General features: G+C 32.8%; 1 protein-coding gene across 2 annotated transcripts; it reads right to left on the bottom strand.

Moving 5' to 3' along the window:
• Positions 1-14,530: 14,530 nt before the first annotated feature.
• LOC104904974 (DNA-directed RNA polymerases II, IV and V subunit 3) lies at positions 14,531-23,335 on the bottom strand. Of its 2 annotated transcripts, XM_019251538.2 has the most exons (4): positions 22,746-23,335; positions 17,474-17,711; positions 15,718-15,995; positions 14,531-14,872 (listed from the first exon to the last, which is right to left on the bottom strand). In XM_019251538.2, the coding sequence occupies exons 1-3, from the start codon at positions 23,192-23,194 to the stop codon at positions 15,726-15,728; spliced, it is 957 nt and encodes a 318-aa protein (XP_019107083.2). In that variant the 5' UTR covers positions 23,195-23,335; the 3' UTR covers positions 14,531-14,872; positions 15,718-15,725. The 2 variants fall into 2 exon arrangements, with proteins under 2 accessions (XP_019107083.2, XP_019107082.2); XM_019251537.3 differs by lacking the exon at positions 14,531-14,872 and having other exon boundaries at positions 15,454-15,995; positions 22,746-23,334.
• Positions 23,336-25,157: the final 1,822 nt, after the last annotated feature.

The following is a 25,157-nucleotide window of genomic DNA, read 5'->3' as shown; positions in this document are numbered from 1 at the left end:
GGCTTGAAACCGAGCGACAGTCATTCATGAGCCTTCCTTTCTTTACGACTATCATTCACAACACCTCAATTTTAACCACTCTGTCAAGACATGTTGGATTTTAGCTATTCCATACTCCATATCATATGTCCTTTAGCTTCCTTCAAATTTCTTTTAGGGTTGTAATATTTAGGAAATTTAACTTCTTGATTTAAATTATAAGGGGGGGACTAATCAACCCAATGAGAGTAAATTTGTAAGTATAATAGATTAATTTTTAAAGTGGAATCCAATTTAATAATCAGAAATTTGTTGAATAATGTTTGACTCTAGTAAATTAATTATTTATTACGTAATTGCACTTCATACATCATTACATGGTTTGTCCTTAATAATTTTACCACATATTTTCTTCATATTAACATTAGAAATAAGCAAAATGCTTAGGATTATAGTCGTCTATTATTATTACAAGCATGTACTTGAGTAAAATCAACTCTTTGCCATTTTCTCTTGAGGTTGATCTATATTATCCATCTTTGCTTTGTTTAATCTATAAAACTATTTTGTAATAAACGATCATATATAATGCAGTGTTTAGATCCTCTATTTCTTTTAACAATTTATTTAATTAAATTGTTTGTTTGATAATGGTTAAATGTAAATTTATAATCCTATTATACTCATTAGATTAATTTTTTTTTTTTATATCGAGAAAACATATAAATTTAATAACTAATAAAGGGAGCACAAAGTCTACATCATAACTGTACTCATTTTATTTGTAAAGATTTTTTGCGAAAAATTACCTTATAAATTCATTTTTTTCGAAAAACTTCCTAATAAAAAAATGTTGTGAAAAACTACCTAATAAATTATTATTTTTTGTTGTAAAAGACTACCTTTGCACCGGAATTGGGGAGTTGACTCGTCCATGTCACATGAGTTGCACGTGTGTTTCTTATTTATCCAATTTCACCCCTGCTCATTGATAGGTCACTTTTATATATAGTTTTTAGGTGCATTTAGGTTGTATTTTAGAGCATTTAGTTTCATATTTAGGTTCATTATTGCATTATATTCTTAAGTTATGCTTTTATACTTCTATTCGGTATGTTTTCTTGTTTTTGATGAATTTCAGGCATTGATGACGTATTTGGAGTATGATTAACTAAACTTGAGGATTAGGAATACTTGGAAAGAAGCTACAATGAATAAGGATCGTATGGATATGTCATAGTACGAGTTTGAGCAAAAACGAAGAGGAAAATCATTTGAAGAAATGTGAAAAAAGAGTTACGTTTACTCTTCTGATCATAACTTTTGATGTGATTCTTAGAATCGAGTAATTGCACCATATTTGGAAACTAGACTTGAAGATCTTTCCAACGATAGGTGGCACGCTCCGAGGAGACTTTTAGTCAAGAAGTTATGCCTTTCGGAAGATTGCACTGTTTCTGCTGGAATCTGCCACGTGTACGCGCGGATCACTAATCCGCCTATTAATGATTTATTTAATACTTTCCTTATCTTGTAAATTCCTTTCCAAGTCATATTAGGTTATTGAATATTTATTTAGATAGGTTTTCATTCTTTCTCTCTCCTCACCCCTTCTCACGTTATTCTTAGTTTTTAGTTTTCTCTCTCTCATTTTTCTCTCTAGTTTCTAGTGTAAACCCTAGTTTTTACTATTTTTCATTAATTCATGAGTTTTATTAGTTTCTTTCATTGATTTCTTTAATTATGTTTTCTTTTATAGTTTTAGATTTCATTATTTATTTCATGATAGAGTAGTTTCTTTTATCTTGTTTCTTTAAATTCTCATATTAATTATTAATTGTTCTTGCTTAATTGATTGTGCATATGCCAATACTAGATTAGGGATAACTAGTATTGTTATGATTCCATTGTCTTGATCACAACGGGAGTTGGATTTTGACGGATTTGAGTATTTCAATTAAGGACATGAAGTTCTCCACGGGAGTAGGTAGAATGAATTGTTAGGAAGTCAAAGTGTCGTGTTTAATGTCTTTAATTTGCATGATTCCACGGGAGTAGGCTTGAATGCATATTAGAGAAGCCATAGATACTCGGGAGAGGTTTATGGTACTTTATAGGGTGTACTTTTCCTTGAGAACATTTAATTAATTAGTTTGGGGTAGGAATTATTTTGTATTACTTCGTGCTAGTGGGAATACTTAACTGTAGAGTCTTTTATTTATATATTGATTAGTATAGTTTAATTTCATCATTATTCTTGATATTAATCTCCCTTAGTCTTACCATTATTTAAGGGCCTAATCAAAGAACAACTTTCTCCTTGTGGATTCGACTCTGACCTACCCTACTACATAGTTAGGAGGATTAGTTAGGTTATTTATTTTTGTTATTAGGTGCGCGACACGCCTACCACTCATAATCGGAACTAGGCAAGCTGTGCACTTCATCATCAGATTATTCAACTGCTCATCACTAGATAACTCAATATTTATTTCTTCTTCTTCTACATGTTTAGATTTCATTCACCATTGTTTTCACCCAAGCTCCTGGTTACATTTATGTGCTCATCAACATTCTCAACAAATATATCATCATTACTCTCATCCTGATAATTTCCGTCACTTAAAACTACATTACTATCATCCTCATCTAAATTTAATAACTATGGTGCAAGGTAGTCTTTTACAACAAAAAATAACTTATTAGATAGTTTTTCACAACATTTATTTTATTAGGTAGTTTTTCACAAACAAATGAATTTATAAAGTAGTTTTTCGCAAAAAATGATATTTATAACCTCATTCATATGGTTGTACTATTATAGTATTATCTGTAATTATGTAACATCATCCACATTTTTAAGTGATTCTTTTTCCCAAATCCGTAGCTTCACATATTACAAAGCTAGGTTAAGATATAATTATCCCATATTAGAAGAGATGCTACTAAAAGGAGATGATAATAACAGTAATAAGCTGATCTTTTATCTGAAGTCCATTGTCCATATATGAAGTCACCAATCCAAAGAAAGCAGAAAGGTCAAGAGAGAGTTGGGTGATTTTGAAATTTAGGGGGGACAAAATCTTTGATTGTGGAGGAGAGTGTCTTCCTACTACTTTGTTCCCTACTTTTAAGGTTGGGTGAGAATAGAGAAATACAAATCGAGAAGAGGTGTGCATGCTGGAGAACATGATATTCAAAAGGACATATGGTGGAGTTTTTTCAAAGGCCACCATACCCCCTCTTCTATAACTCGTTAAACAACAACATCATCATCAACAATGAAGTCAGCCAGCTAGTCCCCACTTCAATTATTGTAGAATAATATGATGCGCTTGCCAGTTGCCACCTCCTCTTTTTTTCTTTTTTTTTCCCTCTTTTATACTTGAAATAAAGATGACATCTTAAATAATAACAATATTATCTTAAAATCAATTCAACTAAAAGTTTAAACCGATGCTTCTATTAAAAAAAAGTTTTAAGGTGGAACCAAGCATGAAGAGTTCAAGAAAAATGATAGAAGCAAGCACAAATAAAGTTCGTTCCTAGAAGAGTTACTAGAAGGAACACAAACAGAGCAGTTCCTAGATATATGGAACACTAAATATGCAGTTCCCGAGTAGGAGTAGTTCCTGAGTGGGAGCAGTTCCTGAAGTTTCATAGTTGAAACAAACAGTTCTTGAGCAGGAACTATAAGTGCGAAGTTCCTTAAATGAACTAGCACGTCAAAGTTCTAGAGGTGGAGCTATCAACATGCGATTCTTGAGTTGGAGTCGCATGGAGCATGAAAGTGGAAAATATGAGTTTATTTTCTAGGATTCATGTAAGTATGTGGAAACGTGAAAGGTAATGGAACAAGGTCAAAAGGAACTTGTAAGGCTAAAATGAACTCGCAGAACTTAGAGTCAGAAGTATATAAGATTCAATAAGTCAGATGCATATTATTATATTAATCTGTAGGATTTATTTAGAGTTTGTTTCTTAATAAATCTCTACTTGATTAATTGTTTTTAATAATATGCATTAGTTGTTTTAGGATAAGTTTTAGTTTTAAATAAAAGATAAGTTTTAGTTTTTAAATAAAAGATAAGTTTTAAATAAAATCAATTTTAATTTAGGATTCTGATTTTATATCTTTAGTTTATTTAATCTTATCTTATCAGTTTTTGGAAAATAAAAAGCCTAGATTTATAGTATGTATAATGAGTTTTTGTGAGCGCAGGAACTTGACACGAGTTCCTGTACGCACAGAAACTCATGTACTTATGTCAGATTTATAAAAAAAGTTTTCAGTAAAATATTTTTGCATAAGAAAATAAATAAAAAGTAAGTTTTGGAAAAATATCTCTTGGATTTTTTTTTTATAAAAAGTTGTTTTTTCTCCAAGTATTTATTTTTCTTTTTGTTTCTTATTTTTACTCTAACTATTTTACAGTAAACGTGATTTAAGTAATGTCCAAGTCTTTGACTATTTCTTCCCAAGTTTCCTCCAACTAACTGATCATGGGTTAGTGGAAAAATAAGTGGAAGTGGTGCTCAAGCCTAGAGCGTACTATAGATAGAGGCTTATGTATTCTTTTTAAGTTGTCTAACTGGTGTCTTTCCATAGCGTCTGGCTTGTGTCATTGTCTGGCTTAAGAAATAACGCTAAAAAAGAATTATATCTTCTATTCCTTGTTTTTAGTCAGTTCCAAGTTGTGAGTTCCAAGTTGTGAGTTCCAAGTTACTACGAGTGCCATGTTCCTTTGCAGTTCTTCAGTTTCTATATACTAGACTTAAACCAAATTATCAAGCGTTTGTATTTGAGTTTGGGGTTAAAGGGTTTGAGTAAACTCTTGTAATGAGAACTTGGTTAAGAATTTGAGTGAATTCTTGTCTTAAGGGACATAGAGCTAAGTCTAGAGAGTTAACATTCCTAGTGGAACTTGTGAGACAGTTGGAGTTACGAGTAAAACTTGCGTATGTAATAGGTTCAAATAGAGGAGGTTCCCTATTATGGTTAAGAGTTTAAATCCTGAGGAGGTTGTGGTTTTTCTGCTTGTAATGAGACAAGAAGTTTCCACGTAAAAATCTCTCTTGCACTTTGAGTTCCTTATTGCTTATGTTTTAAATTCCGCATTATTTCGGTCCGAACCTGTCCAAATTCTGGTCCGATCTGACCCTATCCTTTGCACACCCCTAGTTATATCAATCAATTGTTCTTTTTTTATATAGATAAACCTATAAGTTATATATAATCATATGATCCTGGACACAAAGTTTTAATGTTCTTATGTCGTTGTCATGTTCTCTATAAACTTTATTTTTTATTTTTAAAGGTAAGTTGAAATCCCTAGTAGGGAGAATTTGAAGGTTATGCGTGGAGAAAGTATAGTCCCATACCCGGTATTGGACAACTTTTCCCATATCAGTTACTTGATATGATTAGATGTAGCTCAGATATGATTTAATAGCGAACTGATATGATTTGATGTAGCCCAGATATGATTTAAGATTTCAACTAACAAGCTCCCCAAAAAAAAAATATGAATTTTTTTTAAAATAATTTTTTAATACTACTTTTGTCATAAAAATTACATAAATGCCATGGTATTGGCACATACCCGATATGGGAATATCATTGCTCGTTATGCGTGCCACGTTACTCTTGTTTTATACTAAGATATCATATGCCTATATTTCGTAACCCCCCACCCCCCCCCCCAACCAGAACACATGATTTAAAACTTTAATTGTTGTCACTCATCTTCATACTACGATTGAAAGACGTTTTGAAACACTTAAAAACTTTGATTATCTTCACTCATATCTCCGTACTATGATATGTCCAACAACTTGCGTAAGAAAAAAAGAGAGGATAAAATACGGCTTATAATCGCTAAAAAGATTTGGAATTCAGTAGGAGGTGTACCAGATCTTAATTTAATATAAAAAATACATTGTATCTCACACTTAGCTTATTTTTTATTGTAATCGAAACTTAGTGGCTTCCTTATTATGAATATGAGCTATATATTTTTCTTTTTATTTTTGAGCCAATCTTATGTTCTTAACACGTGACTTTTAAGTTTTTTTGTTTTATTAACAATAAAATAGCTTGAAATATTAATAGCAACGGCAATTATAAATCAATAATAACAACGATACTAATAATAATCACCAATATTAATAATAATATGTACAACACAACAATTATAATCCTTTTGAGCAAATGTACTAGTAAATAGTATCCCCTCAAAAAAAATACTAGTAAATAGTAGTATTAATAAATAGTAATCATGTAAAGTAATATTATAAATTATAATAGTAGTAGTAGTAGTAGTTGTTGTTGTAATAATAATAATAATAATAATAATAATAATAATAATAATAATAATAATAATAGTAGGAGTAGTAATAACAACAACAACAACAATAATAATAATAATAATAATAATAATAATAATAATAATAATAATAATAATAATAATAATAATAATAATAAAGATACAACAACAACAACAGTAATCATAATAATATATAACATTAATAATAATTATAATAATCAGAATAGCATTAGCAATAATAGTAATGATCATCAAACCAATAAGAATAATAACAATAATAATACTGAAAAAAATAATAACAGTTATAATAAGTTTTTGAATATAAGCATGATCTAAACTTACCTAAATTTATTTTTTTAAAATCTAAATCTGATCTGATCGGATCTAATATGATACGATATGATTTGATTTAATCTAAAATAAGTAAAAATAAGGTGAACTAAACATAACCTTAAATTAAAAGAATACCTTCATAGAGGGAGAGGTGGTAGCTCAATAGAGTACCATCCCGAATTCAGGGCATATTCAGGGTTCAAATCCTCATCCTAGCAACATGTTGAATACTTGTGATGGCTATGAGCCTTTGACCTATTGTCTTTTAGGATGTTTAGCCTTGTACTTAACATCTCAGCTAATGTGTCGTGCATGCTAATAGCCTTTTAGGAATTGATTTCCGAACCAATTATCTTTCTTTAAAAAAAAGGTACCTTCATAGTTCATTGTTTGGTTGATCTAAACATGTCTGCATGCCTACATGGTGTTCTATTTGAAGAAATCACCCTTGTTTCCCACCTTTAATAAATTTGTCAATGATTTATATTTGGATTTTCAACTTTCTATCTTTAGAACTCTAACCTTCCATTTTTATTTTCTAAAAAATTATATAAATTTAGGGGCCCAATTTTCATAATAGAACTGGGGCCTCAAAATCTTCAAGACGGCCCTGATGATGAATGCAGTTAACTTATAGTAATTGTTATGATGATTGCAGTTAACTTGGTTGTAATTATGATGAATGCAATATTTAGCTTGGTTGTAATTGTGGGTAGGCATGAATCATATAAAATACTTAGATACCACAATGGAATGATTTCATTTATATTCATAGGTCATGTTTGACAATTAGCGGATAGCTGTTAGCTGATTGTATTAGCTGATAGTAGATTGTATTAGTTGATTTGACTAGCTTTTTGTATAAAGGTGTTTTGGTAAAAAGCTGATAGCTGATTGCTACATTATTCATTAATGTAATTTTCAACAACTTTAGAACATAAATTTAATTGATCCACTCATTGTCAAATCTCTAATATTAATATCAAAAAGCTCATCAGCTTAACTTTTCAAAAAGTGTTTTTGGACTCAATAAGCTAATTAAAACCTCTCTTTACCAAACACTTAAATTAAAGGATAATTAACTAGTCAAATCCTCTAATATGAGTTCAAAACTCTAATTTTTCTCCAAATCTCTTTTTACCAAACAAAACCTTGGGCTACTTCCCCAATTTGCATTTAGGTTTGATGAAAAAAAATCCATAGTTTAAGAGTATTTCACTATTTCTCATGCTTACAGCTGTAAAGCTTAAAATGACAAGAACAGAAAGAAAAGAAAAGGACTAGCTGTTGTTCTGGCCTCCCTCATACAGTAACAGTTACCTATAATATGGGATTGGAAAGCAGCAACACAACAACATATCAATAACCATTTAAATTAATTACATCAACAGAATATCTCTCAATACATTTGGCTTTAAAGCTCTCTGACATCTCTTTACCAACTTTGTGCAATCAGTAATCCTTTAACCCTTTTGACCCAAAAATCACATAAAAAGTTACTACATTACTACTTCATTATTTATGTTATTACTTGTTACTTTGTTAATACAAGTACTTACTAGTTACTACAGCCTGAAGTCATTACAAATACTTCTTTCTTTCACATTATATCCTCATATCAGAGAACTATTCTTTAGCCTCTGAAACAATAACTAAAAAATCTTGTAAGTTATTTTAATTACTTATTTGCTTACCTTATTTTATATTTTTATAAAAAATATAATGGGAATTGATTCATTAGGTCTACATCAGTACATCACAACTGACAAGCAATGTGAGTGTGCCATGGGGAGTGGCTAACTGGCTACCTCCGAAGAACAATACATCACCCTTAGGAGAAATGATAAACATATAACTGATAGATGTTTGCAGGGATAAACAAATAATAAAAGGCTGAAAAGGTGGTGATGTGGGTCCCATGAAATATAAGAGGAATAGAACACTATTTATATTTCATGAACACTATTTGTTAGTTGCATAAACACTATTTGTAGTTACACGAACACTAGTTGTAGTAGCATGAACACTATTTTTCAGCTCGTAATTTTCGAGATCACTTTTTTGTTTGACTGATAGTTTGCGGTTTTCGAGATCACTTTTTTGTTTGACTGACAACTTGTTCCCATATACATTGACAAATTTATCTCTGATAGATGTTTGCAAACATCTATCAGTTATATGTTTATCATTTCTCTTACCCTTAGGCCTTATATATATAGTTAGAAAATTGGCGAATGGACCAACTCCTACTACGTTATTAATCTGTATGATATATCAATTCTAGGTTGGGTACAAAGTTTAGGGTGCGTTCTCTTCACTTGAAAAATCTACACTTATTTGAACTGCACTTATTAAATTTGATAAGACTCTTATCGGAGCTTATTTTTGAGTTGTGTTGTGTTGGACTTGATCAAACCTGAGCTGAACTTATTAGACTTGAAACGTATTTTTCAAGGTGAAGAGAACACACCTTTAATAACCTAGAAGATAACAGGCCTAAAAGCCCATTGTTACCACACGAAGAGAAATTTCCCAACTTATTGTTGAGATGTGATTCGAACCTTGGGTAAAGCCCTAAAATTTTAGGGTGGTATTTCACCGAACTACTACTTTTTTCTTAGTTAATCTTTTTTAACACGTGTGTTCGATATATGTCATATTCTCACACACTCAAACCTAGGGGTTTAAATGATACGACTCAAGTTCGAGTTTGAGCTAAGTCGACTCGACTCGTTAGCATTTCTAGCTAGTCGAGCTCGAGCTGAGTCGAGTTAACTCGACTCAAGTTTTGGCCGAGTATTGACATACTCGGGCTTTGATCGGTCGAGTTTTGATCGAGTAGATTGTGAGTAATTTGCAAGTGTCTCGTGTCAAAGCAACCATAAGGTAGAATAATTGGTAAGAAGAAATCCTCTGGGCTGCCCTCGCCCAAGGCCTCTACCCAAAGGCCCATTACAAGCCAGACACCCCAACCCTTTCCCCCCTTAAATCCCAACCAAATGATTGAGGTAGGAATTGAGGGTCTGTTCTCTTCGGCATAAAACAGCTGAACTGAACTGAATTGAATTGAACTTAATTGAATTGAACTGAACTGAAAATACGTTGGGGAGAACAAACCCTGAATCCTAGACCTTGCTAGGAAAGATGGAGAAACTTACCACTTGAGTCAACCCCAATGCCTATTTTTGGGTAATTAAATGAGGTGGCCTTACAACATCGTATTGTAAATTGGTCTTATACAAGAGTTGCTAAGGTGGTTTGATGCAATCTCAATTTTTAACATTGCATTATTCAATTTCAATGCGAAGTGATATTCACGTTCACCAACAAATTAAAACAAGAAGATCTTGCTATGCGTGGATTTATCTTTCTCTATGTCCTTTATGAAGCTATTCTGTATTGCACAATTGCTTGTACAGGGAGAAGCATGGTGGTCCAAGCATTTAAATCAAATGTAGCAGAGTAGTTGTAAAGAATTTTCCATGAAAATTTATTTACTACAATAATAAACAACTAGGCCTTCTTCAAGTATATCCTTAGGAATATTAATTGAAGACTATGCACAACATCGCTACAATATACTAATATACTTCTGGGAGTATTTCAGTTTGATATTATGCTCAAAATTAGAATGTTTTTTTATATTCTTGGTCGAGAAAATTTAAGAATAGAAGACCTTGTTTGCTAGATTGTAGTGTAATATTTCTTACATAATATGTTTTTTTTTCTTCCAAATTTCATCTATGATGAACCACAAAGACACAAAATAAGGCCATTGAATAATAGGCAAGCCATTGAATCAGAATCATCCTTATATTAGGGAAGTTGCGCATAGGAGTGAGTTTAGCTCATGCTTACAAATGCACATACTAGTGAAATTTCGAGTGTGGTTAAAAGGCCAATCAATTATTATTGATTTAAACAAGTCTTCACTTATATAATAGAGATTATTGCTAATTAAACTTATTGTTATCGAAAACTAATTTTTTCTAAATCAAAATTAATATTTGTTAAAAAGTAATATATGTAAGCCTATTATCTTAAACAACAAAGTAATTTCTATCAAAAGTCATCAGAGTAAGTTCTTCATTATTTGGGGTGAAAGACCACAGTTGGCGAAAATTATTTGTAGCTAATGATGTGAACCAAATTATTCGATCTAAATTTGACTTGAATCTAAAATCATCTTGACTAATTATGTAATGACTTATTCGACAATAGACTCAAACACAACATGGTCTAAATAGCCACAGATTGCCTGAAACCAAATCGATTGATTGATCACCCAAATTGCATGAACTGAACTGCACCGAAAATAAGTCCAAAAGAATAGGACATAAATCTACTAAATATACACAATCTGATTGTGACCTTTAAACTTAAGACAACGTGATAGGTAACAACGAAGGAATAGACTGGAGTAATAAAAAAAAAGACTTGTTCAAAAAACCTTCCAATGCAAAATGAATCAATGCTGGAGTGACCACCTTAGTTCTTATTCATAAAGACATGGTATACAATACAATATTAGCTTGAAACCATTCATAGACATCCTCCAATAGAGTAATAGTAATAGGTTATGTAAGGTCATAAATTTACATAATATCATATATTCCCACAAGATTATATAAACCAATCATACATATTTTCACCTAAAAGAGCATGCAGAAAGATAGTGAATACACAAAGAGCATTGAATATAGAGAAATAATGGAAGAAAGGGTAATGACATGCTTGTTTAAGGTGGTCCAAAACATATAAGAGAGGCCATTGAAGCATGAATGTAATACAAATATGAGCTCTCTAACTACTCAACTTTTCTTAATTTGTAGCCATTGTTTTTACTGTATCACATATTTGCCCACTCTGAGGAGCCTATTAAGGTCCCTTTTACTGTCCCAAAGAAAAGGACAACTCAAAATTTTAATATTTGTATATTATACAAAGAGTTGCCCACTATATATATGTCTCAAATCTGTGATACTAGGCTGCAATTCTGTAAGCATGTTTGTTTTCAGACAAAGATATCTTACTTTTTTTTTGTTTGAAATGTTTTTTTTTTTTTTTTTTTACTCACAAAGTCACAACCACCCCACCCCTAAAAAATTAAAATTTGACTGGCCAAGAAATAAATGCACAATCTGTATGACTGACCTCCCACTTGGATGTGGTCTTATCAATAAGAACATCGACCCTTTTCTAAGATTTCATAGAGGATCTAGATATAATTTACAAATAGGACAATGGTGGGTTTTTTTTTTTTTGGAATAGAAATATTGGCTCCACTCATTTTAGTTTCTGATATAGGATGTTGATTGTGGCAAATTATTGACAGAACAATGTAAGAAGAAGCGATAGAAACTAGGGCCTTGTTTGGTTGATAGTTAGGTGTTAGCAATTATGTTATTTTCAATTTTTATTAGAGGGAAAATTGAGTAATAATTGATTGATTAATCTTCATGCAATTTGATATGGTAAATGTCACATTGTTTACCTAAAGGAAATTTAAGTTATTCCGATACAAATCGAAATTTAATATAATCTGAACTGAATTAGTAATTCGGATTGCACTCAAATTATGTAAGGATTGAATCTGGGTCGAGCTTTTTTTTTGAAAATTTGAATTTTCGAATTGGTTTGGATTGAGAGTGATTGGGTCCAAAAATCCAAAATAATCGAGTAGCAAAGAATCCTTGTATTGTGTATTTAGCATTGATGTAAAGTGTTTGTGATAAATTTATAGGTTTGTATGAAGTAAGTTGCTACTCCTATTACATAATGTTTATGAAATTCATGAATTACTTCTATTATTGAACACTTATTTTTGACGTTCGTACCTAAATTATTTTATCTTAACAATAAAGTTCAAAATTTTGGATATTTCGGACTCAAACTCTAATTGATTTGGATTTGAATTGGGATTGGAACATTGAAATTCAAATTTTATTCGGATTGAACTAGACCTAATCCAAACCGTACATCAAACTTTCACCCCTAAAAAAAATTAGGCAAAGCCTCAAATAAAAAATTACTAAATATAATGTCACAAATGATAAAATGTATCGCTTGAAGAAGTTTAGTCAAATTTGGTAAAAAGGCATCCGTCAAATAATCTTTTCGTTCTTTTCCGTTCTCAACACTTTACTTTCAAGGTCAATAAGGGTGCGTTCTATTCAACTTATTGGACCTGAACTTATTGGAACTTATCTGAACTGAACTTATTGAACCTGAACTGAACTTATTGGAACTTATTAAACCTGATTGGACCTGATTGCACCTAATTCAACTTATTGGACCTGATTGAACCTGATTGGAACTTATTGGACCTGATTGAACCTAATTGACCTTATTGGACCTTATTAGAACTTATTGACCCTGATTGAAACTTATTAGACCTTATTGGACCTGATTGAAACTTATTAGACCTTATTGAACCTGATTGAAACTTATTTGACCTTATTAGACAAAAACATTGACCATGAATAACATAAATATTACCACTAACGTAAATACTACCCCTCAAAATTTTTTATGGAATAATAATTATTATAATTCGTCCTTTAAAAATAATGATTATTAATTATCTCTTATGATAATTAATTTAACAAAAAAATTACTATTTATATATTTGCCTATACATAACTTTCATCACTAATATATCTAATAGTGTTATTGTTTTAATTTTATAAAACACTAGTAGAAAATCAAAAAATTAATAATCATTATTATTATTGTTAACCTTAATTATTATTATGTAATTATTATTATTATTATTATTATTATTATTATTATTATTATTATTATTATTGTTAACCTTAATTATTTGACCATGATTATAATTATTGTTAACCTTAATTATTATTATGTAATTATTATTATTATTATTATATGTAATTATTATTATTATTATTATTGTTAACCTTAATTATTTGACCATGATTATAATATTATTCAATAGCAATATGAATAATCAAATAATAGACAATAATACAAGTATAATACTATACATTGTGGTACTTTAATAAAAAATTCTAATAATAACATAATCAGCTAATAGTAATATGAATAATAAAATAATAGACATAATACAAGTAAATAATAAAATAATACACATAATACAAATAAATAATAAAATAATAGACACTAATACAAGTATAATACTATATAATCATTGTGGTACTTTAATTATAATTCTAATAATAACATAATCCGCTAATAGTGATATGAAATTATGAATAACAAAATAGTGGACAATAATACAAATGTTTATTAAACATTGACTATTTGGACCTTATTGGACCTTATTGGACCTTATTAGACCTGATTGGAACTTATTGAACCTTATTAGACCTGATTGGAACTTATTGCACCTGATTGGAACTTATTGCACCTGATTGGAACTTATTGGACCTTATTAGACCTTATTGGAACTTATTGCACTTATTAGACCTTATTGCAACTTATCTGAACTTATCTGAACTTATCTGAACTTATCTGAACTTATTGGACCTGAAACTTAATTTTTTAAGTTGAACAGAACGCACCCTAAACTTTAATTACATTACTTCCCTAAAAAAAAAAAAAAGAATTACATTACTTCCCTTCAGAAAAAAAAAAAGGAATTACATTACATATATCCATCAATTTTTTTTCCACCAAAACACTTAGCCTTTTTACACTATTCATACTTGATAATACTAACCACCTATAAACTTCTCATAATTTGATATGTAAAGATAGAATAAAAGAAGTGTTTCCGTTTAAATGAAATTATTACGGTAGTATATTTTTTTTCAATGTAAATCCTTTTTATCAAGTCTGAATGGTTAAAATTTTAAACCATCATGTGCTGAACTATTGAATTTAATGATTGAAGTTCTTAAGCTTGGATAGAGTCAATCAAAAGAAGCATCTAGATACAGTATCTTGTTCTCCCTCATCACATCAAATGATCAAATAGTAGGACCATATTACAATCATTCATAGCTAGTTCAACTTAAAACATGAGCTAATATGGTAATACTAGTACTAATACTACCTGCATTTAATCATATTGCAAAACTTTAACATTGTCAAACATGAAAATTAAGCAAAAATTTGTAAGTATCTATGAAAATATAGAAAACACACAGAACTAACATCTGGGGAAACGACATTACATGAAATGCAATCATCAAACATGTTGTGGATGCCGTAAACATCTGATGCCTAAAACCACCACAACAAGGTGGTACCTAAAATTAAAGAGAGATTAGTAAGATACTCAACTATTGAAAAGAAACAACATCTAAGGTATAACTTAGTTATCATTTATGAGACAGCCACACACACAAAAAAAAAAAATTACATTACGAAGATGTCATAGTCAAAAAAGGACGAAACATAGCACCTAAAACTGGTAATTTAAATGGACCACTAGTTGTAGTTGTAGTTGTAGGCTTTTAACAAACGAGTAAATCTCGTGACTTTGTTTCAACAACTATTAGTCATATGTTGGTTCTCGGATGACCTACAAAAACCTCAACTTTTATCATTAGAAAACATGGAGGAAAATAAAAGTTTTCCATAGCTGACAAATTGGTACTGATAAATTGTCTCAAAGACAGAATGATAATTGAGGATTTTGAAGAGTCAATAAAGTAAGCTGTCAAAAAGCTTGATTTCAACACAAACAAAACTAGACATTCCAAAAATGTGGTATAATACAGCATTATAACAACCAGAAAGGTAGGAAGTATGGGTTAAAACTTTATGCCTGTTTTACTATGAATTGCACAAGAAAAAACCTATCATCAGACTTCAAATTAAGACAAAATTCACGTGAGACGCATAAAATGCCATTTAGACATTGCATTGAAATGATAAGTGTCTATACAGCTGTGGTCTACGCCAATAATAGTTAGTTTTTGAACTAAATAGCAGGCCACCTTCTTAGGAGTTAGAAACCGAGATTAAAGGTTTTACATTAAACAGTGTTTAACCAGGAGCAGGTGATTAAGATGTTGAGGACTTGACGATTGTCTAAATCATACAAGAAAGAAGTAGAGGTATTGAGATACTTAATTAACCAAGGGTTTACCACGATAATCAACCACCTCGCATATGGGCACCTAATTCACCAAAATCGTCAGCATCCACTGTGTCTTCAGGCAAGCGAACTGCATCTAGCTTTTGCTTCAGGATTTCGATGGCGTTAAGCACTAGTTGATAGGCCTTGACTGCACCGGTAGACTCAACTGTGAAGATAAAACTGTCCTCCTTCGGGTAGATCTCTACGAGCCCTGGCTTTCCCATAGCTTCAGCTTTCTTAATAACCTCGTCATCATAAGCATAAGCCTCTGGATCAACTATAACCACCTGTGAGACGAGCACGACACACAGTTCAGTCTAGACATTGTCTTTCCTATTTTTAAAGATGTAAAATATTCTGTAAAGTTTGCTTCTAAAGAGTCGAAACATGGCCAGATGTCAAGAAACTTTAACATCCTGTTCAAACTTGAGCACTAGATCAACATTACAGCGTTACACTTTATACAAACAACTAAAAGATATTAGGTGGTAATACAGTTTAAGATCAGTAACTTGTTAATATCACTTGTCAGTTTTCTTCCAGCCAACTAAGACTACAAACATTATTATGACTACTGCCCAGAGGTATTTGTAGCTTTATTTCCAAAATGTCCAACAGAAAGTGTAGAGAGAGACTTCATCAAGTCTTTATTCTTTTTCTCCTTCAAAAAAAAAAAAAAGTCTTTATTCTGAAAACCTTCAGGATATCCTTTGCGAACTTTACCCTCTACACAGAACCTAATTCTTTACCCAGTATTGTACTCTCATCTCATGATCATAACAAAAAAGGGTTTCTTAAAACAGAAAGAACTTAATAAATAACAATGTCACAGTTGCAATATGCATCATGAAGGGTACAAAGACTAGAAGATACTCTGTGTTTCTGCATATGCATATAATAGGTAATTCAAAAAGGCTTTTATACTGTTGATCTAATTACTTGGCTTTCCTTGCCATAAATCTTAAATCCTTCCATCGTATAGATTATTAAAACCAAAGTATCCATCTGATGATGAAGTATTGGTTCCAAGCCATCTCTAGCAAATTAATCAATGGTTCAAAGTGATTTGCGCATTCTTGATAAACCAGCATTGCAGATGGGAACAAGATCTTGTACCAACAGAAAACATAGAGGTTCCGCAATGAGGATGAACATGCATTAATTAGTGCTGCATTGTAGACCATAATTTAGCTAGTGCAGCATATAAAAGACAACTACAGCAGGGACACAACAAGAAAGGAATCACATGCAAAATAATTTTCCTTTGGTATTCATGGTAAAATAACACCATAGAAAGGACACTAGCAGACCAAGAAACAGATTTACAAAAATCTTCACAGCAGCCTCAAATACCAACCACGTTAATCATAACAAGGAGACAAAACGTCTTACTAAGAAGACATTCTATTACTGACCATACTCCATGCCTGCACTGGAATTTTCATAATTATGCTTTGAAGAAGAGATCCGAGTAGTGAAAAAATGCAGCCTCAGCAACTACATTAGGTCAAAGAATAAAAAAAAAAAAGAAACAAACAAAGGTGTTGCACTCTGTAGTAGCCCATTAACAGCAACAAGAACTTAGATTTCTTTTCTAAATTGTCCTCTACTGCCCCTCCAGATAAACCTTGATTATTCTTTTAACCAGGGAGTGTGATACCTTCAAATTTGATTCTCAAAACAGAACAAGTAACTTATCAAATACTTCTAACAGAAGCACAAATACTAGACAATTAGCCAGCACAACTAATAAGAAATAACCAACCTGTTGAGTATTAGGATCAATGTCAAAGACTTTGGTAGGACTGCTTTCAACCCACGCTTTTTTTTGTTCAAGTGTCAAGGTTTCCATCAAATCTTCATTGATAAGAATCTCCGGTTCATACATAAAGGTGACTGTTGCAGCAGGAGACCATTTGGCATGATCTTTTCCAATGCCTTTTCTAGCTATTGCTCTAAGCTTTAACTCTTGACCTTTACGTAATTTCACAATTATGATTCCTCTGCATGACACCAAAGCCAACAAGAGCTCAGTAACAAAACTAAACATCACTTGTTACAAGTTACAACAAGTTGTTACTTGGTAGTGTCAAAGTGAAACAGACGCAACAGTCCACAGCATCTAAAATTAAGAGAGGTGGATAACTGTTATTCTTAAGGACCTTTAAGAACCAAGAAAAGGCTCACATCAAAAGCCGTCAGCAACAGCAGGGGAAGGCAGCATTTGTGAGAATGGAGTAGTTTCAATCTATTCTCTCTCCGATACGTAAACAGGAAGCATATGCAGAGAAGATTTTCTAAGTTCAACACAAAATTACCCCTTAAAAAATATTTACCTTCACCGCAAATTATAGCAAATGTACTGATGTCCTTATGCGACATTACTTACATCCAGATACTTAAAAGTTAATTTACACCTTCTAACCTGAGCTCAACATGTTAATATACAGAATAATTCTACAAAACTTGCTATCTGAAAGAAAGTATGCTAATACAGTCTCTATAGGCTAATTACCAAACAGCAAGCCAAAAACCAAGATGGAATATAAGAAAAAAAGTCCCCTTTTGGTAAGTCTTGTAAGAGTATGACTATGAAAGTCTAATTCTCCTTCCCTACCAATGACAGGATATAAACTTGTAGTTGTCCATCATAATAAAATCCTGCTATTCAACTATCCTAGAATCCACTCGTATAGTCCACGCTTTTGCCATGGACGGATGTATTAAACATAATACGCATACTAGACATATTACAACTCATCATCTAAATTCAATGGCAATATTGTTATTTACAGTTTACACAAATCCTTCTTTCAGAAATGATTTCCTTTAAGGGGTTTTCCGATATATCTTCTCCTTGTTTATCTTGACTCTTTACTGCTTAATATAAGTTAGGCTCCATACCTTGAAACTTGGGTCCAAACCAAGCTGTTGTTACAGCTCACTCTAGATGTTTCTTGCAATTAAATTATAATGTTGCATGATGTAGAAAGCATTAGCAAAATTGACTGTACTCAAGACCCAACATGAGCATGATGAATCTAGTAACATACCTACACATTCAGACACAGCTAGCTCTTGCTTCCATATCCCTTGCTACCTCTCCCTCTCTCCCCCTGAAGTAATTATCCCAAATTTAAGCTTTAAATATATTCTCTATCAATCAGTATCCATGCATAAGCCCCTATTCAAAATAAAAATGCCTGACCATATTTAAAAGAAATTCCTTCTTAAGTGATTCAGTAAAAGGTATGATGTGGAAACCTAAAGCTCCATATCCCTACCCCACAACCGGATTAATAGTTTGCTGGCTTGCTGCAACTGTTTATCATAAGTAAATCCTAAAAAACCAAGTCCCAAAGTCTACGAAATTTTTACGTGTTCATATCAAACATATGCATATAGTACACAGGAGGATATTGTTTCTGATTTATACTTAATGCTATGGTTATCCACAACTGAGCCAAGTCCTTTCTTCAAAATTGATTTTTCAGTGGTGCATTCCATACTTTTTACTGACAGGGTAAGCCAGGTTCCTCACATCTGAAACTTGCATTAATACTAGGTGTCGGTGCTCCCTCTAGACGTCTTTTGCAATCACAATAGTTGTTGGGCCAAAACCATTCCCTGAGTTATTTGATAAGACAAAATGATAAAATTGTTGAGTGGACAATTAGCATTGTGACAAGTAAAAACTCTAGTTTAAGTTTAAGACCTCTTACGGACATTTTCCTTAGTTTTTTTAGTAGCAGAATTTTCAAATTATAGCACCACGTAAACACTTAAGAGGAAGGGGATCGACACAGAGTTGACAATTAGCATTTTGTCAAAAGTCCAAGCTGTAGTATGATGGTTGGATAATACCTTGTACATGGGGGAGTCAAGAGTTTAACACCTTCTACGGATATTTTCCCTAGTTTTTTGAGTAGTGAATTTTCAAATTAACGCATGTCACATACCATCTAAACAATTAAGAGGTAGGGGATCAACATGTGGTGATGTCCAAAGTTTTTCTTGTAAATGTGTTAGCAAAAAACACATAATTAGTCCTCTTATATATATTATATATGCATAAAGAAATGTCTTTAGCTTAACTCTCAATTACTTCTATTTCGTAACGTAAAAGCTTGTGATGAATTCATTAATAAGTTTTCTTAGTAGTCAATGAAATCCTTTATATGTTAGCTCATTAGTAAGAGCTCTATATTTTATATGCATGGTAGTGAGTTCAAATCCTATTACAATGAATTTGGTTTTTGAAGGTAAGATAATAGCCTTTGCATGAGAGATGAGTATCATGTGGAGAACATACCTGCCATGACACAGATGACGCGTCATGTCATCGCTTGAGATTGGGTTGACACATGGTGAGTTACAATGCTAGCACACGCATTTTATTTATATATATAGATCGATATATAGATATAGATATATCAATTAGAGCATTGCAGAGTTTGGTAGCAAAGCTGATGACAAATCAGAGCTCCTAAATAAGCATGATGAATCCACTAGGCGAAATATACATCAAAACACATAAACCTATCGCTTACCACTCCTAATATCTCTGTATCAAAACAACATAATGGGATGTCCCCTTTCGAGCTTCCTCCAACTAGCGCCTTCTCTATCTAGCACAATGCTAACATCATTTAAAATCAAAAGGATGAGCCCAAAATTTTTAAAAAACCAAGAAATTTCTCATAACCTCCTCCTAACATCCTTCACCTCACATTTCTCATTCAATATACCCCATGAGAACAAATTACATCCTCTCTCGTATCAGTGATTCATCTCAGTATGAACTCAATCGCAAATCCATATACCTGTTAGGCTGTAATTGTCCAATCAAAGGTAATCACTAACATTCAAAACCCCTCACATTTCTACCCATTTCCATCAATTCCCCGTCTCCCTTGCTAGCACATACCTCCTTCTTCAAGCTAAACCTTAAAACAGTAGACCGCGGTCTTCTAAAACCTTAGTCACCAAGACCCATATAACATATACAAACTAATCGCCACTTCTGAAAAAGCGGTAAATGCATGATTCCAAACTAGTCACTTATCCAAACATAGAACCTCAACACGCAAGCAAATCCGAGAGCCTGAAGTGAACCAATGCAACAGTATCTCCTTCAAAATAAGCCCAACAATGTTTTCCATATTCTAAATCAAGTCACTTCATTGCTACTAAAGTTTTGGTGGGCATTGAATCAGGATAAGCATAAGTCCTGTGGAGGGCAAGTCCTCTGGAACTTACATTCCTTGAACCAGGTCTTACTGTTCAAATAAGCATGGCGCATGGTGCATGGAGACCAAACAAGAATGGTGCCTGGAGACCAAACAAGAATGGCGCATGGAGACCAAACAAGCATGGCGCACGGAGACCAAACAAGACCTGGTGGTCAACAAGTTTAGAGCTAAATACTCTCAAAATTGGTTTGATAAAAGCTTAAGAGGCCAGATCCTAAAAATAAGTACTTGGGGCGGCCAAAGCATCATGAGTTCAGTTATGAAAATGAAGACAAGTGTGGGGAAAATAATTGGTGATGGAAGAACAACCAAAATTTTGGAAGATAACTGGACGAGCACTAAAACTAAAGTTGACTTCAAGGAAAACCCAACAATTTTGAACTTGGACCGTCCAAAGTGGGTCCATGAGCTCATTACCACTGATGGAAACTGGGACACAACTAAGATAGACCTGTAGTGTGATGAACAATCAGCAAGGCCATCCTTACGACACACACCCCCTAATCAAAAGAGGCGGATAAGTATGTTTGGCTAAACACAAGAAATGGACACTATATTGTAAAATCAGGTTATTGGGCACAACAAGCAGGGTAGGAGAATCTCAACACAAGAGATGAATTCTAGAATACATTCTGGAAACAAAAAATTTGGCCAAAGTGGAAGTATTTCTATTGCAAGTTATTTCATGGTGCTTTAGCCACCGGAGTAAACCTTAGGAAAGGAAATTCCTAAGTGAGAGACCTTGCCCATTTTGTTGGAATCACGAGGAAACGGATACTCATATCTTCAAAAATTGCGAATTTTGAATGCACATATGGAAATCCTCCAACCCGAGAATAATTGCTAACAACCCAAGAAACTGTAACATAGCCATGTGGTCAAGACACTGGCTTTGGTATTTTATGCCTAAAGACCAACATGCGGATCAACATGTAGTAGAGTTTGTTGCAATTCTTTGGAGTCTATGGGTTCAAAGAAATAAGCTAATTTTCCAAGCTAGCAGCAATCTTCACCCCACTCTTATCATGGAACAAATAAAAACTTGGAAAGAAAGATGGTGGTTGTCGCACGACAAAAAAGAAGGTGAGGAAGGAAAGGAAATCAATGTTGTTGGAAACAATGCTGAGGATCCAACATTGGCTTATGACAAGAACTGGATAAAAGAGGTTGCAGGATGGCGGCTAATGGTGGATGGCGCTTGGAAGAGAGAAGCGAATGGAGACCATGAAGAATGGAAAGCAGCATATGGGTGGACACTCGTGGAGAAGGGAGTGAAAGTGGAGTGTGGGGGTGAGAAAATTCAAGCAATGTCGAGTTTAAGATTGTCCTACAGCGTAACATGAATAAACTCGAAGTTTGGACAGACCGCAAAAATATCATCATAGGTTGAGCTCGCCACATGAAGCACCACCTCCTGTTAGAGCAATTTTAAGGGATATCACTTTATTACTTAATCGCCTAACAAGTTTTAATGTTACTCATGTTAGTAGAAAAAAGGTTACTAAAGCCCACTCCATTGCCATCAAGGCAAAAGGCAAGTAGGTAATCTTTCTGTTTTCTTTCTATCTATATATTATCAAAAAAAAAAAATGTTCTCCAACCTAGCACTACAAAAATTATAGTTCTAAATTCTAGCGCAGCACTAGAAAACATCCCTTCCCCGTTCCATGCAAATTGCAACTAAGTAGGGTTAGCAATTGTAAGACACAGGACTAAAAAACTGTTGAATTTCATCAAAGCAATGCCAAAATGGAGAAATTGAAAGTCGAATCGAAGAAATTATACCTGTTATCGGAAGCATCATCAGCAGCAGGAGAATCAGAGAAATCAATAGGAGTAACAGTATGGTCGGAGCTCAATAAATCCTTACTAGTAACATCTAGGGTTTGATCTCCAATACACTTCGCACGAAGATGAAACTCCACAGAGCAATACTCGCACTGACCGTCACCGTCGCAAGCGTCACAGTCACGGGAAAATCGCATGGACATGGCACGATCACTGGTGAGAGGGATGAGTCCGAGACGATGAGCGATGAATTCGTCGTTGAGAACTGAAGAATTCACTTCAATTTCGACTAGATCAACAGCGACAGTAGGAACTTCGGCGATCATAACTCGACGGAGAGCGTTAGCGACGCTTGAATCGGTGTCGCGGAGCTCGAATTTCAGGTAGTCGTCTCTCATTTCTCGGATTTTTATGCGCGGAAATCGTTGGTATGATACTCCCTCCATTGTTAGGGTTACTGAAGTTTTTGGGTTTTTGTGGAAGGGGGAAGAGAGTGAACAGAGAGAATAGAGAAGAGCAAAGCCTAAAACCCTCCGCTGGGGTTTGGGAAGAAATTCGGGGAAGCGATGAAGGATATTGGGAAGAACAAAGCCTAGAACTTCTGTTTTGTTTTAAATGCAATAAATATCTCACAAATAATACTCATTTGTTAAATTTAAAACAAAACGATAAAATATTATTAATCAAGGTGATTTAGGCTATGTTTTTTTGGTCTAGATGGTAAGGAACTCAATTACTAATAGATTAGGATTGAAATTAAGTTCAAAAATGAAACTCAATGAATTGTACAAAAATCGTGAGAGAAAATTATCTAAACTAAACTAAACTACACTGAATTTGTCTAAAGTGAATTGAATCTCCATTAATTCAGTCCAAAAGAACGGTGTCTTAGATTTTTAACATGTCATAATGATATTTTGAAGTATAGTTTGAAATCTGTACGAATATCTGAGGACTTAAGGTACTTTAAGGACCTCAACTTCACAGGTTTAAGGTTAATGACTTTATTTTTTAGTATTTAGGGTTAAGGATCTTAAATAGATGCAGATTATAACACTATGGGAAATTCCCATTTGTACTCCTTGTTTTATTGACTTTCGCCAACAATACACTTGCTTTTAGTTATATTTGCCAATAGTCTTAAATTTATGACTTCTTAACTAGAGTGAGGCATTTGTTAATACGGGTTAACTTATGTTGGTTATGTTTGGTAACACTGGCACACACTAGCTGAAATGGAGATGAAACTGATAAGGTAGTTGAAACTGATTACGTTAAGCTAAAACATACAAGGTAGATTATAATTTTAGCACCTACTTATGAGATCTTATATTTCATAACAACTAAAATTCAGTCATCTTTTGGGCTAATATTTCCTAAATAAAACACCTCTATTCATTTAAGGTGACTAAAATTCTAGCATCTTATCATTTAAGCTGACTGAAATGTGTTGCCAAATAGAACCAATAGATGAAAAGGAGCCTAAATCAATAAGGTAGCTGAAACTGATAAGTTAGCTACAAAAATTGATAAAGTGTTGAAACTGATAAAATAACTAATTGCATTAGTTGTTTAATTTGGTACAAATCTGCACCTAATCTTCATAATAATATAACGAACAATGGATAAGAGCATCGACCCCAAGACATGAAATTAGTTCATGGGGTCAAAAACAGAAAAAAAAAAAAATCCATTTCCATTATGAACAACTTGCAAAATAGGTTTGGTCATATATTTATTTTCCCAAGAAAAAAAACTAGGCTACCCTCCTATCGAGGAGGCAACCTAAAATGTTCTTACGGATCAAAAGGGAAAAATCAACATCAAAGCTTAGGGAAGGAAGAAGATAGTGAGAGTGTTATGAAAATGCCCTTTATTAGCCATGAAATATGTTGCTTTGTTGCCTTCTTTATGGATGTAACGTCACCGGATTTTCAAAAGGTTTGGTCATATTGTGACCAATCAAGGAATTAGTCTAATGGTGAACAATAAAATTATGTCATGAGAAAAGTGGGCTTCACGAAGTGGCGGGGAAATTGTATAACCAAACATATTTAGCAATAATAATATAGCTATATTTCAAAAAATACAAATTAGAAAAATAAAAAATAAAATACTAATGGTCATATTTTTTTTGAGATCTTATAAAAATGATATCCATTTTGCCATATTTTGAAACACTTCAAAAAAAAATTTTGAAGTAAAAAATAGAAGAGAGAAAACTGATGAACTTTTTTTTTTATATCATGGGTACGTAGGATGATTTTGTCAAGCACATAATTTATTGGACATCTATTTTGTACATGAGAAAGTTGCTTTTGGTCATATCCGTGTTCTTCAAGTAGCTTCATCTTCTCAATTTGCTGATATATTTACCAATGGCCTTTTTTTTAGCCCGTGATAACATAT

The sequence above is a fragment of the Beta vulgaris genome, chromosome 9, assembly GCF_026745355.1.
Source record: "Beta vulgaris subsp. vulgaris cultivar EL10 chromosome 9, EL10.2, whole genome shotgun sequence".
Lineage (NCBI taxonomy): Eukaryota > Viridiplantae > Streptophyta > Magnoliopsida > Caryophyllales > Amaranthaceae > Beta > Beta vulgaris.
The sequence above is the reverse complement of the archived record's forward strand: the minus strand, read 5'-3'. Positions and strand labels throughout refer to the sequence as shown.

Excerpts from the sequence above, each read along its gene's own strand:
- LOC104904974 (XM_019251538.2), bottom strand. The coding sequence starts at position 23,194 with ATGGAGGGAGTATCATACCAACGATTTCCGCGCATAAAAATCCGAGAA. Across the intron at positions 17,712-22,745 it reads GATGATGCTTCCGATAACAG|AGGAATCATAATTGTGAAAT; the intron begins GTATAATTTCTT and ends GGTGTCATGCAG. Across the intron at positions 15,996-17,473 it reads TTGATCCTAATACTCAACAG|GTGGTTATAGTTGATCCAGA; the intron begins GTTGGTTATTTC and ends CTCGTCTCACAG.